Source organism: Chamaea fasciata, unplaced genomic scaffold (assembly GCF_029207755.1).
Source record: "Chamaea fasciata isolate MVZ Bird 193981 ecotype frontalis unplaced genomic scaffold, bChaFas1.0.hap1 SCAF_3, whole genome shotgun sequence".
NCBI lineage: Eukaryota > Metazoa > Chordata > Aves > Passeriformes > Sylviidae > Chamaea > Chamaea fasciata.
The window spans coordinates 53,654,004-53,672,936 of NW_027094088.1; the positions used below are offsets into that span (position 1 = coordinate 53,654,004).

General features: G+C 40.6%; 1 protein-coding gene across 5 annotated transcripts in view; it reads right to left on the reverse strand.

The window, feature by feature from the left end:
- The window catches only part of ARID1B (AT-rich interaction domain 1B), a 324,700-nt gene that overhangs the window by 77,028 nt on the left and 228,739 nt on the right, over positions 1-18,933 (reverse strand). For all 5 annotated transcript variants that reach the window (XM_066179044.1, XM_066179043.1, XM_066179042.1 and 2 more), the window contains one exon: positions 4,498-4,587. In XM_066179044.1, coding sequence (XP_066035141.1) covers positions 4,498-4,587 — 90 coding nt within the window. The remainder of the gene's footprint in view (positions 1-4,497; positions 4,588-18,933) is intronic.

Consider the following 18,933-nt stretch of genomic DNA (forward strand, 5'->3'; position numbering starts at 1 on the left):
CCCTGACCGTGACATGTTTTTAATAGAGCACACAACTGTACAACACTCCTCAAAAGCTGGATGTCAACAATGGAACGAAATAAAGGCAGAACAGAAAGAATGACACAAAAAAGAAAAAAATGAAAAGGTGCTAGAAGAAGGTGATGGAGAAGGCTGCAACTTCTATTCAACAATTTTGGAGGTGATTACTCCCGGCACTGTCCACATAGATCTGACAGGCACAGAATGCTGCCATGAAACTGCCTCCAGCAATGGAATACATTTTCCAGCACATCACAGCAGCTGCAACGGCATCAATTCTGCTTGCAATCCATGTCCAAAAAGAAAAGTTCTCAGTGGTCCTATTTCAGCATATCTCAAGGACTAATTAAATCCTCATTACTATCTTCTAATTATTCCAGTGCTCTGGGATTTCACTCCGCAAGTCCCCAATGGTGCATTAGATGAAAAGGGTTAAATAACCTGTGTTGATTTTGAGACTCCAGATCTATTTCAGACCTTTAGCATATCATCAGCATTATCATGAATATTTAACTATGTACCGCTGTGAAAATTATAAGGGGAAAACAATTAAAGATTTTTTAAAAATTAATTCTGACCCATATACATTTGCACTAATAAATAAGGCTTCTTTAAGTATCCCCATTATGAGAGTGCTTGCTAGAGTGATAATGTGAAGTCATTAACTGTTTTCATTAAATTCAATAGTTTTCAGGAGCTCCCGATTCACTGCTTTAATATAAGACTGAAACCTGACATCTACATAGCCAACTGCATAGGCATGAAAACACTATTTAAAAGCAGGTAAGTTTTCTAAGCTTTTTCAGAATTAAGGAACCCTTCATTCCTGCAGGCCTAAAAGTGCCTATTTCAACATTATTATGACAAATACTTTCCTAGCAGTGCTTGCACAGGTTAGTGTTCATATAAGCAGACAGAAATCTCCATTAGTTTACAAAAGTAAGAATGAGAGTATAAGCTAATGGCCAGGATAAAGGTTTCTTTTTCAGGCTGCAGCTTCAGGAAACCAGTTTCGAGGGTCAATTGGGATGTGCCGGGCTTCTATTTGATCCCCAGAAGTACCTTCTCAATCATTGAGCAGTTCTGGCTACTAAGGACATCCTCAAAGTACAGCTTCCGAAACACAAACAAATAAGTAGATATAGCTGAACACAGGGAACTCAAGTGGCTGTGTACCTCAAGTATTTGCTGAATGATTGTGACAGCTGGGGTATTACTGCTGCCCTACCTCTGGGGTTGATGCAAAAAGAGTTTATAAGGAGCTTTGACTTCACTAAACACAAAATATCAAACCCCTACTTTTGATCACGTAAAGGACAGTCTGGAGTATATCTATTAGAAATGGAGAGCAAGATGCACATCCTCCTTCCTCCCAAAACCAGCAAGTTTCGATGACTACCTCAGTTAGTCACGACTACACTGTCACGGTAACCCCAAATAATGGTAATTGTTGGGATTCAGCAGCAGTTAAACACACTCTTGCTTCTCCAAGAGACTTCTGACACCAGTCTGTGTCCACAGCTGCCCAGCTCCTGCAGTTCTTTACAATGAATGGGACTTTGCTTCAAGTGCCACTGCTTTCCAAGTCACATGAGCTAAGAAATAGGTTACGTACATAAAATAAATGCAGTTTCTTGTTTCTTAGGTAGACAATGTGTGTTGGTAGAACTAAAACCATTTCACTGGTTGGGCATCAAACAGTAGTGGCCAGTTACCAGTTGTGGGACAAGAATGGAAGTGACTAGAAAGCAGGTTTCATTTACACTGAGCAGGTCACGAAAAAAATAAAAATTATTTTTTAGAAGTAAGCATTTTAATGCTTATTACAAAAAGTATGAAATAAGCTATACAAAAAGAAAGCTGAGGAGCACAAAAAAAATCCAATCCCCCAAGAAACTCCTATTACGCTATATATGTACTACATTACCACTCCCCTGCTTTTACACACAGAATGTGCATGTAAAAATGTGGTCACTGCTTCACGTTGCATTGTGAGACAGGGGATATAGGCAGACAAACATAAAAATCCCAGAAGGGTGATGAGTAACCATGGAAAGCACGATAAAATATAATCAAATACTTAAACAATAGAATAAGTAAGTGTAAACTAAATGGTTCAAGATAGTATCGAAAAGTGCTGCAGCTCAGACTCCACCCATTGGGTAATCTTCAGGATAGCTGGTAAATAACTTTTTTTTTTTCAAGTATTGAGAGCAGAGGATTCTGCTCAAGCAATGATTAGTAGTCTTTTGGTCATCCAATTCTCCCTCTAAACAAGGAAAGAAATGCTAGACAAAGTGTGAAAACAAACAACATTACCTTATCCTATGGAGGGTCTCTGGGGTTTTTGCTTTCATTTTCCCCTACTTTTTTTTTCTCTTTTTTTGGAGAAAGTGTATCAGTAAGCCGAGAGTTTGAATTACTGTAAGAGATGCCCAAGGATCAGGTGTCCTTAGCGGCAACGATTTTCTGCTCAGGTTTTTATCAGTAAATGACAAGCACCTTCCCTTTGAGTCCCCATCATTCCCCCTCCTTCTTTCTTCAAGTTCTGTGGAAACCAGTTCAAGCAAGCAAAGGAATCAACTAATGTAACAGCCTTTTTAAAAGGTGAAGTTTTCCATTTCAAAGGAGCCTCTAATCAATGACAGGGCACAAAAGGGAATGCATGCATGTTTATGCGTGTACAGCACAGACTTTAGAGAAGCTTTGGGGAACATGTTCTGCAAAATCAATATGACCTAGCTAGTTACAAATTTTAAATCTCCTCCATGAAACAAATGGACATCTTGTACAAGCTGGGTCACAAGGATCATGTATACTACACCAGATTCTGCATATGAAGTGTGCAAAACCTGCAACACTCCTAAACACATTTTCTCTAAGAACACACCTACAATTCTCACTGCAGAGAGGAAAGAACAAACTAAATCAACCTGCAAATTTTAGTTCTCTCACTGTTACTTACTTGACTTCCCAATTATGGCAGCTGTATTCTGTTTTACTTCTGAATATCTGTCTGCCTCTCCTGACCATACAGTGAACCCCAGTTCTGTTCTACAGCAGAACAGAGAGGTTCCACCTTTCCAGCCCTGTCAGACCTGCACAACCTGTCCCCCAAAGCCAGGTGAGGAACACACACTGCAGAAATAATTATTATTGGGCACTATAGCATTTTATGCCAAGACCCAGTTGTGACAGGAAAGGCACATATCTTTCTGAGATGTTTGGGTCTTCAAAGCCTCCATCTGATCCATTCCTGCTGCACTCTGACATTTCTATCCCACAAAGCATCATATATTTGTATTGGGCACTGAGGCCATTCTTTTTGTCACCAAACAGGTACATTATTCTCATTTTTTTTTAATGGGAAAATAAGTCCCTGCACGAACAACTGAGTAAAAAGAATGACTGAAAAGGAAACAAAACAAATGAGCATGGAATTCTGTATTTCATGTTCTCATTAATCAGCATTCCGGGAGGAGGAGACATTCAACCTAGAAAAATAGCAAAAATTAAGACTCTCTGCTCTTCTTTGTGAGCTCTCTTAGCTCCTCCTGGATGCTATCCCAGAAATTTGTCATTCTGTGAGTTCAACTTGTTTCACTGTGAGAAAACTTCTAGTATTTATGGTATCCCCATATGGTGCTACTTGGGATATTTCTGGAAGCAAGACATTTTAGGAGGGGCATTTCATAAATAACTCCATGTTTATCACAGTTATCATGTGTCTGTTTTGCAAGCCTGTCACTGGCACATGTTAACCACTGCACGGACAGGATGCCCAGTTTACAGCAGTTGATTGCACGTATGGCCACACAAAAGCTGTGACAACTATCTTCCATGGGCTAGGGGGAAAGGAGGTGAAAGGAAAAAGGGCCTAAAGTTTATAAAAGGTAACTAACTTAAAAATGCTCTGCTTATTTTTGTGAGCATACGGTAGGGAGCACCCTTTTAAAACAGTGCTCTTGCCTGCAAGGTTTTCCATAGCAAGATTTCCAAATGTTTGAACCATTTGACCTAAATATTTGATTTCCCTTTATATTTAAAGATATTTTTATCCTAGAACTGGCTAGAGGACTATTGTGTCCATGCGAAGATATTAAAGATGACAATTTTAAGAACAGTAGCAAAACTGCTCCTAGTTAGCACTCTTTCCCTACATCTTAATTCCAAGATAGACAACGAAGAGCTGTATTCTCCAGGACATGACTCAAGTATTTACAAAAACTGCCTTTGTACCCTGGGCATTCACTGTATTTTGAGAAAACCTTGTTTTCAATTATAGTTTGGTAAAACCTGCTATTCAGTTGCTCCTTCCCCGGAGATGGAAACCCCCCAAGCCTTTTACCATGAAGACTGTCATTATTTTCCCTGGGAAAAGAAAAGAAATACCAGGAAATCTCACAGTGCTAATGTGCAACTTAAAATGAAGGCTGCATTTGGCACCAACTGAAAAGTCCCCAACACCTAACAAACCTCGGTCCTGTGGCATTGGTGACTGGCTCAAGGCAGGGTGGGAGCTGGATTCTGACTGGCTGCCAGGAGGCTGTGGTGGCATCTGACTGCCTGTAACACACAGAGAGAAAAAGGAAAACACACTTGCTTTTAGCATTTCAGTGCACAAAACCAAGCATTGCTGCATTTTTCAACCACTCAAAATCAAAGAAAGTACCAGCTGTATAAGGTAAAGACAGAGCTCAACAGGTCTAGCTTTTTTCATACATTTTTCTTCTTTTTTTTTTTTTTTCCTTTTATTTTTTGAAACCCATGGAGGAAACATGCACAAACACATTTAGCAACAGGCATGGTGAAATGTTCAATTTCGCACTGAGTGAGTTCCCAACCTCACCAACATGATCCAATTTATAGCTGCAAATCTCCTGACACATATTTCTGTTAGGGAGTTTAACAAAATCCAAGTCTGCTGAACAATAGGGCTCATCCTGCCTAGCTTAAACTGGCCTCCAGCCAGGCAGACATGGACTGCTGCCAACAATATTACCAATGAAAAATTCGGTCAATACAAAAATGACTAACAACAACAGTTTAAAAAGTATTTCAATGAATCAGTGGTTTTAATATTGTTTGAATGTCCATGTAGAATATGGGAATAAAGAATAACATGTAGGCACATGTGGTGAAAGTGAATGTTTGAAAGAAATCAGACAGAAAAGGGCTATCTTATTATTCAAATAAAAGCAAAGGGAAGTTATTCATTAAAATAACTAGCCAGAACAGGCACATCCATTTTTACGACCTTGTTCAAAAGACATCCACTGCTATCTATCCACCCAAACAAGCAGAGCACTCCCAGAGGCTCAGAACACAAAACGTACCCTTTCAGTGTTAATGGATAATAAGGCAGATGCTTATTGCACTGACGCAAGTCGCTTCTCTGGGTCACCATTCAACACCATGTCAAGCGGAGAGGTCCGTCTTACCACCCGCCCAATGCCCCAGGGACCTCGAGCTTAAGAGTCAACCTGCCCCAGCCTGAGGAGGAGGAAGAATGAGACCTGGACATCCCCTAGGACTCCTCTTTGCTCTAGGTCTGAGACATGCCTGCCCATGACAGCCCAAGAGGCTTGAAGATCACCTCAGGTTAGGCAGCAGATATATACTTTAAGCAGTTAGACACTTGTAGCGATGAGCATGGCATAAATAGCAGCAGACAGAATTATATCCCTCATGCTCAGAAACTGTTCAGATTGTTTTCCATTTGAAAGAAATGGAAAGAATAAAAACAGGCAATAGATTTGTGCCTGCTGAGACTCATTTCCTCCTGCTCAGCAGCTGCCCCTGTGCAGTGGCAGGAGCAAGAATCCTGGGGATGGTCCTGGCACTGGGAGCCAGGTTGACAGCAGGGCAGCAGGGGCTGCCCTTTACAGCCACCAAGGGCCTGAGCTGGACATAAACGCAGGAAAGCAAAAGTGTCTGCTCTGCCCCACCCACTTCCCGCCACAAAGCCACCAGTTCTCAGCACCAACTCAGAAGAAAGGCCAGACTGACACAGAACAAAGAGAAAATCTGTAAAATGTGGAGTGCAGCCGCTGCCTGGCTATTCAGATGAGGTGCTTTTGCACTAAAAACATGACAGTCAACATTACCGGGAGCAGCTGTGACAACTGTCTCAGAGATGCAAATGCTGGACCAGAGGCAGAATTGTTCCTCCAAAAGACCAAACATGCCACTCAGCGCCCAAGGCTTTGGGTTTCACGGCCCATTCACAAACTCTGAGGCATATGACAATAATAATGACAAATTCCAGCTTATGTTTTGATGTCACTCAAGAGCAGGCTGTGGAGATGGTAAGTGCCTGCATTATAATGAAAGCTTTCGGCTTGACAGGAAGGATTCAGTAACTCAAGACTGTAAACAATCAGCATTTCCATGTTAACACAGGGCACTGCCACTTCCACTGTGTATGCCCCAGGCACCGCTATCAGAGAGAGCACTTCAAGTAAAAGGGAACTATCTAAGATTTCTACAAACACTTAAAAAAAATAAATAATAAAGCAGGGATGGTTCTGACTGCACGGCACAGCTCTCAGCAGGATCCTCCTTTAGGTGGACGCTTGGCAAGTTTGAGAGAAGCTATATAGTGCAGAGAATATCTATGACAGGCAACATATTTTGCATATTATAGATGGTGTCTGGTTTTTTTTTTACATTGATAGTAACATCAGTTACCTGGCTGATGCCTTATTCCACACAACCAAATGTTCAATCACAGACCAGTAAAGTGCAGAACAGTACGTGTACAACTTTTACAAAGAAATCGGTTCCCTCCACATCCTCAGTCAATAGAGACTCTGAAGTTTTGCATATTCACTAGAATTATCAGTCTCTGCAAGCATTAAAGCAATTTTTTTCAGTGTACTTCTGATTTTCTTCCTTATTGAATAAACTGTAAAGAAAAAGTTTCGTTTCAGAAAGAAAAACGATTTCATAAACGTGACGAACTCTGCACATATTCTAACAAGTAACAAACTTTCAAGAGAAGTATCCACTAGACTAATCAGTGGGTGCTACAGATTATCCAGGTGCTGGACATGAAGGTACTGCATCAAAATGTTTTCAATCGAGCTGCCATTTTGTTCTTAGAAGTGATGTGAAAGGTAAAAGGAGGTTAAGCACCCAAATACCTTTGAAGACTTGAACTGAACTCTTAATTTGGGTATCTGACTCCTATTGATTGGGAGCTGATGACAGGCCTTTAAAACCTTTGAAGATCCTGTCTGCCATGCTTTTAAAGTTTCTTTGTCACGAAAAGAAATGACCTTAAAGATTTTCCATTTCTTTTCTTTAAACGATAGTAATCCTTTTCTCTTTCAACCAGTATTGCAGTTGTGTTTCTTGGAAGACACTAAATAATACATGAACAGACTTTTCTATTTTATTAGGGAAGGAAAACTTCTACAAAAGAAGTAGAACAACCGTCTTTAGTTTTTAACATAACTTCCACAGCTATTTAAGAGAGAAAAAAATCCAGTGTTTTTTTTTTTTTTTTTTTTTTTTTTTACTGACAGACTACTGCCTCCTTTGACCCAGTGATACACAGAAGGAAGTTTAAACAGGGATGACTTTTTCCCATGTTTTGTATACCACTGTTGCCACATTGGTGAGATACCCCACCTGCCAAAATGTATGCAAAGTACTAGAATACTACAGATGCTTCACAATACTACTATTATGCAAAACCACAGAAAATGCAATAATGCATGTTAAAAGGATAGAAGCTGCCATGCTAGTTCTTTCCCCTATATTTAACAGCGGAGCAAAATGCTATTCAAATTTATATAGCTATCTGGTAAAATTAGTTGTTCAAATTACTGAAACCACCAGTCTACCTAATATAGTATCTGCTATTTAGTATTAAAAAAGTCAGCTGAAGGGGTAAGGGAATTTAAAAATGGATAATACTATATATGTAAGCGGGTTTTCAATTTTTAAAATTATGTCAAATGCTTTTCACTTTGAAAATCTTCCCTTCAAATGGAATCAGGAGAGACTGCATACGTTTGGCAAAGATGGACTGAGAAAAGTACTAAATAGCAACTGCATTATGGCTACAGCCACGCAGTTAAACTGCAAAAAGTCAATTCCTTAGGGCCAACATAGCAAGCAAGAGCAGATCTTTGATATTCAGCTGAGGAGGGGTCCTTACAGTCCACATCAGCAATGCTTTGAAACGTGCTGAGGGCTCTCTGCTCCATCACTGTAATGATACTGAGGATGCTCAGCTGTGACACCCTCTACCAGCTGGACAATATCTCCCAGAATTACGCCTGAAAAATTGAGTGAAGAAAACACTTTGGTGATAACAGGTTCCCTCTGGGAAATAACCAGTTAAGGGGGGAAGGAGGGATATAAGCACAAGAATTTTGAGATGCATGAGGAACTGGAGAGTGGGGGACTGATCACAGCCTGTGTTGAAAACGGAACAGTAGGCTGAAGGAAAGGCTGAAGGAAAGGCTGAAGGAAAGGCAGAAGTTACACATCTTGTGGGTTGTCTTTGGGACAACTGCCAATCTAATTTAGGAATTGAGAGCTATAACTGGATTAATGGCATTGACTGATCACAAAGTAGGGAATATTAGTCAATACAAAAGATGATCAAAATGCTCCCTCAGAAACTCTTGGGACTACCTTTTGGCTTGGAGTATTAAAAATGCAAGCGTTTATATACATGGATCGGAACCAGGCCTTTTATAACTGAAGAGCTGTACGTTATCAGGTAGACGTGGGAGGAGAAAAGGAAGGAAAAATCTGACCATATCTGTTGACCTAAAATGGCCATAGCCTATAAACAGCCATAACTAACCATGTCATGCACACCCAAAGAAACAATTTTATCAGTAGGATAAAATAGGAAGATTGTTTACAGCAGAGGCAAGACAACACAACATCACTGCTGATGTGTCACTGGTGAGCCTTCATAGAGACAAACCCAGAAAGCCTAATGCAAACTGGAATGGGAACCAGCTACCAGCATGAAATGACAGGAAGCTCAAAGTGTATTATTTAGTATGACAAAAACTAGAGCTGGAATTTTGTGACTTCTTTCTAAAAATATATTTGAGGCTAAATATCAAGCAGGAAAAAGAGCATGATGATGTTTAGGAGGATAATCAAGCCATTACTGTAACTTGAAACAACTTTGTTTTAGGAATAATGAGGTCCTGAAAATCTAGTGATTAAGAAGAAATGTGATAAAATAACAGGATAATCATCACACAGTCAATGTTACAAAAAAGGCACACAGACCAGAAGAGACATTCCAGGTCTTGGATCCCTACATCAGAAATGAAAGAACATAAGTAGGCTTCTATATGGGAGTGTTTCAAATGAGCTTTTCAGGAAATTGGAAGTGCGGTGCAAATGACCTCAAAGGAAAGAAATCTTTCTATGGGTAGCATAAAGGGAAACTGGTCATGTGTTTTGTGTTATCTCTTTCATCTTATAAAGCCTATGACCCCTTAAGAATAAAGATTATTTTATTCCTTAATTTATGCATTGTAGCCAAGCTTCCTGTTGTATCAACAGTATTTTTAAAATTACTTATTCATTCAAGTAAAAAGCAAGGGTTGTCTGCATAGCCTCTCAAATTAAGACGTGCAAAATATTAAAACCTTCCTCCTATCTATGCAGCAATCTGAGTGCAGATATTTTAAAAGGCCTGAGACATGAGGACCCTCTCAGATAATGCAGAGTGAAACACACTCAGACCAAGCCTTCTGGCTCTGCTCAGCACCACAATGCAGCTAATGCAGCTAATAACCCCTTACAACACTGGTAATCCACTGCAGCCTGCATACCAAGACAACTTCCACCTCCCTGACCCAGGAACTTGGGACCAAACCCAGAACCCTCCTGCCTTGGAATGCTTTTGGTGGCTGGCTGAGAAGCTCACTGAAGGTGAGACTGCAAGAAGCTGGTTTGTTCCATTGCAGCAGCACAAAGCTTCTGTACATGCTTCTAAACTAAAAGCTTATCAACTTATGCCAGATTTATGGATGCTCTACATCATAAAGTGTTATCAAGATTGTTGTCAGGCTTAGCCCTGATTTTCCATATTACCTCTTAAAACAAATGTACCGTGCTTCAAAGACACATGATTCCCTAATATATGTGAGTATCACAATCCACAAAAAATGAAAAAGAAGTAAAAACCTCCACTTTGCTTCCCATGAAAGTGTAAAATTCTCAGACTACCAGCACATGTAAGTTACACTCTCACCTTCTTTTTCCTAGCTATGTCACATTCACCAAATCAAGAATGGGATTCTGGGCGAGTTTCAAAGAAATCACTGTTACTTAAGTGCTAAATTGCCCTCAAAGCTGCATTAAAAAATGGAACAATGAACAAAGGGGCCTGGACAACCCCAGCTCTGACTTTTCTCCACACAAACACAAAAGCATAAACATCTTAATTTCATGAGCAGAAGCTACTTGTTTGACACGGTATAACATTTAATTCAAAGCAAAGTTGACACTGACCAGATGAGGTAGCTACTCAATATTTTGTTTCATCCTCATTACTCAGCGTGTAGTCCCAAGGTATTACTTATGGAACACCATCCAAATGTCACCTGTACTACAGAATAATTCATTATATTATGGACTTCAAAAAAGAAGAATTAAGTAGCTGAAACTGGGGTCTGTCAAATTAGACAACCAAGATTTATTCCCAGGTTGTGTAACCTCTGAGTAAGGTATGAAGACTGCAACAAATACTCAGGAGTATGAAGTGAAATAATTGTTAGTACTGACTGAATTGACAACGGTCTTGGTGGCAAGGGGCAGAAAGAAAACATATTGCCCTCCAAGGCCAAAGCTCTTTTTGCTCTGGAGGGGAAGGGAGAGCAGCAGCAGGCACTGCCAAGTAGGTCTATTTCATCCATGCCCCATCCAGAAGTCATCCCTGTGTTTGGACCAAAGTGAAGCACTTTGTCCTGAGATTTTGGAAATAAGCCCAAAACAAGCTGTCAATGGGAATCTTCAGAAGAATGCAACTCACCCAAATAATGAGTGGCTTTCCAGTAGGTCAGAGCAAGCACCTGCCTGCCTGAGGACTATTCCTTTCCAACAAATTCCAAAATTCTGCTGCAAACCAGGAGGGCAGTAGAGCTCCTCAAAATTAAGGATGCATCATTTAATTACTTGCATAAGCAAAGGCATAAGTCAGTCTAAATCTAGGAATCACTGTTTCTCTATCCTCAGTAACACCCATCCCAGACCTGTGATTTCACTTTGTAGTTACGAGAAGTTTCATTTGGGGGAATCAAATTCTTTCTGCTTTCACCTCTGCCTAACTCCACATCTATTTAATGCATTATATCCATTAAGCTCAGGAGAATTTCCAGCCAAGGATATTTCTGCTGGAGGCCTGTCTAGAATGGTGCAGCCCAGGATAGCAACCAGTTAAATCTTTTCTAATCCCCACATTCAGAAACGGTGGTTCACAGCGGCTGGCGTGCAGGAACTGAATAGAGCAGGCAAGCTCATATTTCTCTCACCAGGCCAAATTAATAAAAACAAAACCTGATTTCTCCTTCTCGTTTTCCTATTCTTCCTGTTCCCCAATATTTTTCCTCTTTCAATTTTTTTTTTTTTTTTTTTTTTTTTTTTTGAGAAGCCTAATGTTTGGCTGCCTTCTGAAGAAATGGGCACAGTGACAGATGAAAGGCCGTATTCATCGCCTAATTCAGAATAGGGAAAAACCGACTGCTGTGCATTTAAGATTCTAACAACCTTGCAATTTTGTAGAGCCGTTTTCCCCAACCCGTTCTTTTGAAGAAATCTGCTTTTATTCTGTTAATAACTAACCACAGTTGCAGCAGCATGGATCCGATTAGCAGTTCTTATGCTACAAAGGGGGTTGGGGGGAGGCTGTGAACAGGGTTGCCAATTTGTCCACCTGGGTCCCCAGAAGAAAGATTAGATGAGGTGCTTGCTCCTTTCTTCCCCACTCGCTCGCTGCTCTGCACTAGACAGACCTCTTCAAAGTGCAGCCACTGACTTAATTTCTTTTTTCCCCCTCTAAAGTCTCGTTTAACCACCCCTCCACATGTTTTGCACTCTGTCACTGCGTCCCTCCAAAGTGATGGCATGAATTGGGATGAGAGGGGTTGGGAGAGGCTGCAGCCACAGCCTGCCAGCACTTTCTCTCACACCTCTACAGGGCCTCTGAATTGCTTTAAGATTTTGAAAATTGTATTTTCTTGTATTTTTGAAAAAAGTGCCTATGTTCTTTAGGGAATGATCCAGACCCTGTAGTCATACTGTGTTTCTTATTCTGTCCTTTTAATCCTTCCATAAAAATGGTAGTTTTGCTTGCATTTGGACCGAAGTAGAAGATTGTAAAGGCTAGCATGGATTTAGTAATCTGTAATTACTTAGGACACATCATTACATGTTTGTAGTAATTACATGTAATGCAAAAAGCGTATCCTTCAGCTAGAGAAAAAACATTCTCAAAATTTTTTTAAAATGTCAATTAAACAGAATATAAACTGTAATTGATGCAAGTGCTAAATATCTAAAATCTCCTAACAAAGGAGAGGGTAGTATTTCTTTCTTCTATTTTGCTCATTTCTTCCTTCCAGAAATGAAACCTACCCTGCCACACACCTGAAACTTAAAACCTCAGAATTCTATTTAGGGATTTAAACCAAGTTCCAAAAGGAAGAATTTTTCATTATCAGTGCTCATTCTCTAGTCTGTATTTATAACTAGGAGGAGATTTTTTCTCTTAAGCTGTTCCTTATTGTGTCACCTGCATTCAAGAGCCTGAGAAGCACAACAGATGTAGCAGACATACATTTCCAAAAATTTGCCACCTAATAAAAACCTTAACTCCTAACTTTAACATTGCCAAATTTTAACCAAACCACAGATCAATTTTCACTTACGATATCTGCAGTGTGAAAACATGCAAGATACAAAAGAAAGGGTGAATGTGATGTGAAATTGCTGTTTCTTATCCATATTTCTTCTCCCTTGATCCACGTAAGTTTAAGAATTTCTCAGAATCAGGCAGCATTAACTTGGAAGACCATCAACAATGGAGTTTGAGTTCTCCCTGCTCCTCTCGGCTCTCTCAAGTCTAGCAAGCAGGGAAACTGGAGCAGCGCTATGTGGCAATGAGCTATTTAACTAGTCCTGCCTGCTACTCCTCATACTAGATCACTGTCTCTGATTAAAGAGCATTTTAGTAGCAAAATGTATGTGCTCTCACTAATACTACCCTCAAAAGAAACAAACCCTCAGCTAATCTAGTTTTTCTTATTGTGTTATATTGCATATTACACAGCCCTGGTCTCAGCAGTTCTCAGGGATGAGGGAGAAAAGGGCAAGCTGAATGCATAAAGGATAAAAGCACCTTGAGGCAAACCTGCTTCCAAAAACCATTTGGTGGGTCTGATCTCCCTAGAAGACAAGATCTATCATGCCATATTTCATCTTGCCCGCCAACGATAAGCTCCAAAGACCGGTGCGGAAGCGAAGCAATTCTTCATGTATTTTTAATCAACCAAGAACTTTCATCTGGCGAGCTCCCTCCACAAGGTCACACGCACCACGCACGGCCACGTGCCTCTCATGCAGTTTGCAAACACCAACTCCTATGTCAGCTTCTGTTTGGAAGGGGGAGTATTAACATTAGCAACTCCTGGTTATATCATTTATAAACATGCAGATGTGGATTATTAAAGATTAATGCACTTTGGGATTGGTGTCGGCATTCCGTTTGTCTCACGCCGAAACCAATTCTGTTCTTCATTAGTCAACGACAACCCACATCACCCTGTTGTGGAAGAGAAATCAAAGGTGCAAGCGTGAATTGAGAATAAGTGATGAAACTGATTACTAAGAAACTTAACGGCTGTAATCAATCAACACATCACAATAATTTGAGTCCACTGTTATCTGAAGATGGGGAACAAACAGAAAAGCTTGCCAACGGAGTGAATTGTTCTTTTGTGTTTGCTTTCTAAAAACCCACTTTGCAATTTGACTTCCCTATCTACCTACAGGGCGATGCTGTCAAAGGGCTGTTCAAATCTTTCAAGCCACAGTTCAAGCTGCATGAATTTTGTCTCTAAGGAGGAGAAAGGATATCTTGCTTTTCATTAATTTTTAAAAAAATTATTATCTGGAGATAGTGAAAATGTTCTTTTGAGGCACAGAATTAATTCAAGCCATATTTGCAATTGTTCAGACTCCTTCTTCTAAGGAGGGACACACCACGTATCTGTCTAGTCTAGTCTGACACTAACTATGAAGCATGAAGGCCACTTTAAATATCTCTCATGGCAGTGATACATAGTCCACTGAAAAACTGAAAACTGCAGCAGCCTATCCCATGACAGAAACCAAACACCTTATGACATTTATGCTCTATTTTATCTAGGTATAACAACCATCTGTCAACAACAACAAAAACACACTGATGCAGACGTGAGAGACTTTTCCCATTTGCTCATCAATCACTGCTTAGTATTGCAAGGGACAAGGGAGTGAGAGACAACCTTTTAATTTATTATAAAACGCAAATTAACGCCCTATTTGCCAACACAAAGAAAGAGAGACAATCTACATCTGTGTAGCCAAATAATGACAGAATAAAAACCCCCAAATATACAAAACCAAGCACACGCCACTTCAAATTTGACAAAAACATAAGCGGGTTGAGAAAAAAAAGAAATGCATAGGCTAATGATCAAATGTAAACAATAATTGTCCAAGGATGGCCTTAAAACATGCATCTAAAACTAACAAGAAACATACCTGTCCAATCTTGGCTGCTGTGGTTAAGTATATTTGAATTTTGTTACATGAAGCAGAGCACATGCATAATTATGCAAATATGTTAATTGGATTTCAACAGCCCTCGTACTCTAGATGGATTTGTACCAGCAGGGTGCTAGCAGTGACTCACAGAGCTACAAGAAGTGGCCTGTGTACGTGTGCTGCCACAGTGTCCACAGCAGCAGATGCCCACCATGCTGGCTGCTCAGCCATTGCCAGGATGGTGGAAACAGGCCTGGCAGGAATCAGCAAAGAGGACAAACCAGATATGGGGCAGAGCACAGCCATGGGGATGTGAACACCACTGATCTGGCCATCTGTGGGAGGGTGCTGGACAACTCTCAGCACAGGACCCTTCAGGGTGAACAGTCCATAGGACAGAAATGTTTGGCACTGGCTTAACACAGCAATTGAAAACTAAAACTGCAATGTGTAACTGTGAAATATAAACACTGACACATGAGATATTAAACAAGGGAAACCACTTAAGACTAAACCCCATAAACTACCCATAAAAAATAACCACCCGGGGCATCCTTTTTTTGTGTGACTTACTGTTTTTCTATCTGATGCTTAACTTTGGGCCAATAAAAACCAGCAGGTTGGTGCTGGTGGAATATGAAACCCTCTGTCATGAAAACTGAACATGAGGAACTTGAACAGCGTGTCTCTGTCTCTTTTCATCTCCTGCACCTGTTCTGGAAAGACCACCTCTGCAGAGAAGGACACCTCCCTGATCTCTGACAACATGGCAAGTATGACAGGAGTTTTTATAGTGCCTTTTGCAGCATAGGCTCTCCTCATGAAACCTGACTGAGACTATTTAGTTATTTCATGAAGCCTTGAAACAATAGATTATTCATCAGTTGTGACCTGGGCTGAATTCTAATAGGTATCACAGGCTAGACACTCCCTGTGCTAGAAGCAATGCCTTGAGCTAGAGTGCTTTACAATTTGCTTATTTCTTCATCCTTTGAAAAGACAGAAACACTCTAAATGTAGTTCAAACCATTCAAAAGAAAGGGTTTAAAACTACTACAATGTGAAACATTCACATATTTTATTTGTAAGCACTCTAGATTTGCAAAACTGCTGATTAGATATTTTGTGCACAAGAAGTGATTAAGAACATAGCTACGTCAATGGCATTTTGTGTTTTGGCTTTTTTCTGGTCTGGATGCCAATGAACAGCATGCATCTTCCTTGCAACAAGCTGTTGCAAGATTTTTGCCTCCGGAGAAGCCAAGGGAGAAACATTGATAGATGTGTTAAAATAATCTTTCTAGACAGGGGGATTATATCCATTTTACAAGGATATAATCCTCTCTTGTTTTGCACTTACTTTAGGGTACTTAAAACTTCAACAAAAAGCACAGTATTACAAATTCATAGATTCATATATTTGTTTGGGTTGGAAGCGATCTTAAAGTTCATCTGGTTCCAACCTTCCTCCCCCCTGTCATGGGCAGGGACACCTTCCACTAGACCAGGTTGCTCAAAGCCTCATCCAACCTGGCCTGGAACACTTCTAGGGATGGGGCACTGACAGATTCTCTGGGCAACCTGTTCCAGTGCCTCACTACCCTTACAGTGAAGAACTTCTTCCCAATATCTAATATAAACCTCCTTTTAGTTTAAAACCATTCCCCCTTGACCTATTACTCATGTCCTTTTAAACAGTTCCTCTCCAGTCTGCCTGTAAGCCGCCTGTAAGTGCTGGAAGGCTGCCTGCCTTCAAGGAGCCTTCTCCTCATCAGGCTGAACAACCTCAGTTCTCTCAAGCTGTCTTCTAGAAAAGGTGCTCCAGCTTCCTCATCACCTTCATGGCCCTTCCCTGGACCTGCTCCAACTTAGGTTCTGCTTGCGTTGGGGACCCCAGAGCTGGATACAGAACTTCAGGCAGGGTCTCACCAGAGCAGAGCAGAGCAGAGCAGAGCAGAGCAGAGCAGAGCAGAGCAGAGCAGAGCAGAGCAGAGGGGCAGAATCCCCTCCCTCACCCTGCTGGCCACGCTGGTTTTGATGCAAAAAGTTGGCTCTCTGGGCTGCAAGCGCACATTGCCAGGTCTTGCTGAGCTTCTTCACCAACACCCCCAAGTCCTTCTCCTCAGGGCTGCTCTCAATCAATCCATTCTCTGCCCAGTCTGTCTCTGTTGGGATTGCCCAGACCCAGGTGCAGGACCTTTCACTTGGCCTTGTTGAACTTCATGAGGTTCACGCAGTCCCACCTCTCAAGCCTGTCCAGGTCCCTGCGGATGCCATCCCTTCCCTCCCAGTGTCAAGTGCACTGCAGAGCTTTGTGTCATTGACAAACTCGCTGGGGGTGCACTCGACCCTACTGTCTGTGTCACCCACAAAGACCATTAAACAGTGTTTATCACTTTTGTATGGTAGTCTTCTCTCTCTCAAATAATGCTTAAAAGAGGTCCATGCCATATAACATACAAATAGTGGTGGTTCACAGACTAAGTATGTAGAATAGCTCAATCCCAAGGAAAAGATTTTTCCAAATTCTTTTTCAAAACAAGATCTACAGTAAAATTATTGTTTTACTGTAGTATCTTCTGGGAACTGATTCAATTGGTAGGCTTCTCTTTTGTAAGGCATGAAAGAAAGCATCCTTCCTATTCAGATTCTTGCAGTGCAATGTCCCTTTGGACTGTGATAGAGTACTGCTCATGTTTTCTTCTCACAGCATTTTAGTCACACACACACTGACTAACATGCACACCAAGACAAGATTTCCTGTTACTGTTCCAACTGGGTATCCCATTTCCCTCTTGCTCCTCTTTTTTGCCTGGAGAGCTGGCTGTAATGCTGTAATTCTGATGGATTCTGGAATTCAAGCCAGCTAGCTGATCAATACAGGTGTGGAAGACCTCCAGGTTTGCAGAGAGTAGAGTTTAACACTGAATGGATTACCTGCATTGATTCACATAAGTGGCACAATTAAGATTTGGGGTATTTTTAATCAGGGGAGGATACTGACTGGTTAGCATAAATTAGGAAGACTGGCAATAACACTCCTAACCCAGAGTATCCACAAATGGATTTCTTTCTGAAAATTGTAACTTCATCTGTATCCATGCTCCTCAGTGAAAGAAGAAAACAATTGTAATAAAAACAACAATGTAGTTGATGCTTTAAAGACTGAAAATAAATTTGTTTCTTCAGAAAGTACATGGAATGTCCTAAAAGCACAAGTCAAAATACCGACTTGTGCAAGCAGAAGTCAAAATACTGATCCACGTGAAAAAAAAATTTCACATATTTCTAAAGGCAGCATTTGCTATTCATTATTAGCATAGCATACGCTTCTCTTCTATATAGATAAAAACTGCTGTAGGGGTTTAAAAATAATAGAATTTATTAACTTGTGCAAAATCTGCTTGTCCATCATGGGTTAAGGGATTCCTGGCCTATCAGCAATCTTTCACAGAACTCTTAATATTAAAAAAAACTTGCTGCTTACACCGCAAGGGAGAAAGAGCTGACAAAAGCCTTTGGCCAGTGAGATCAAAATTGGGGATGGGGGGAGAAAGGGGAGTCTAGCTTATTTACATTTTTGCTTTGTTAGTAAACTGGAACTGTTAGAACAGGAAGGAAAGGGGAAAAAAAGGAGAAAAGTGAAATTAACAGCCACTAAATCTTCTGGCAACAGCAGTGCATTTTGATACGTGCTGTGTCAGCTTCCACTAATGGTTTAGGGTTGAATCAAGCACAGTTCAAGACCCAAAGCAGTGCAGGGCATCACATCTCATTCTTTGGAAGAATATGTACCCTAATTATAAAGACTGCTACAAAATAGAGAGATCAGGATTTCTAGCAAAACAGAATAATTATCTACTTAACAGGAAATCATAATGTCATTTTGAAGCAGTAGAAACCACAGAAGAGCAGGATTTCAGCCCTATAATGAATATACATCTGAACAAGACGTCTCCTGATTTTGAGAGAAAACTACCTTTCTGAACAAAATCCATCCAAGCTGCTTTTTCTGCTCTTAGGAGTTAATCTCCCTGGTCTATTCTGGTAATGTGAATGGAAACAAAGGCTGTATATGCATGTGCCACTTACCACACAAAATATCCATCCAGTATTTCA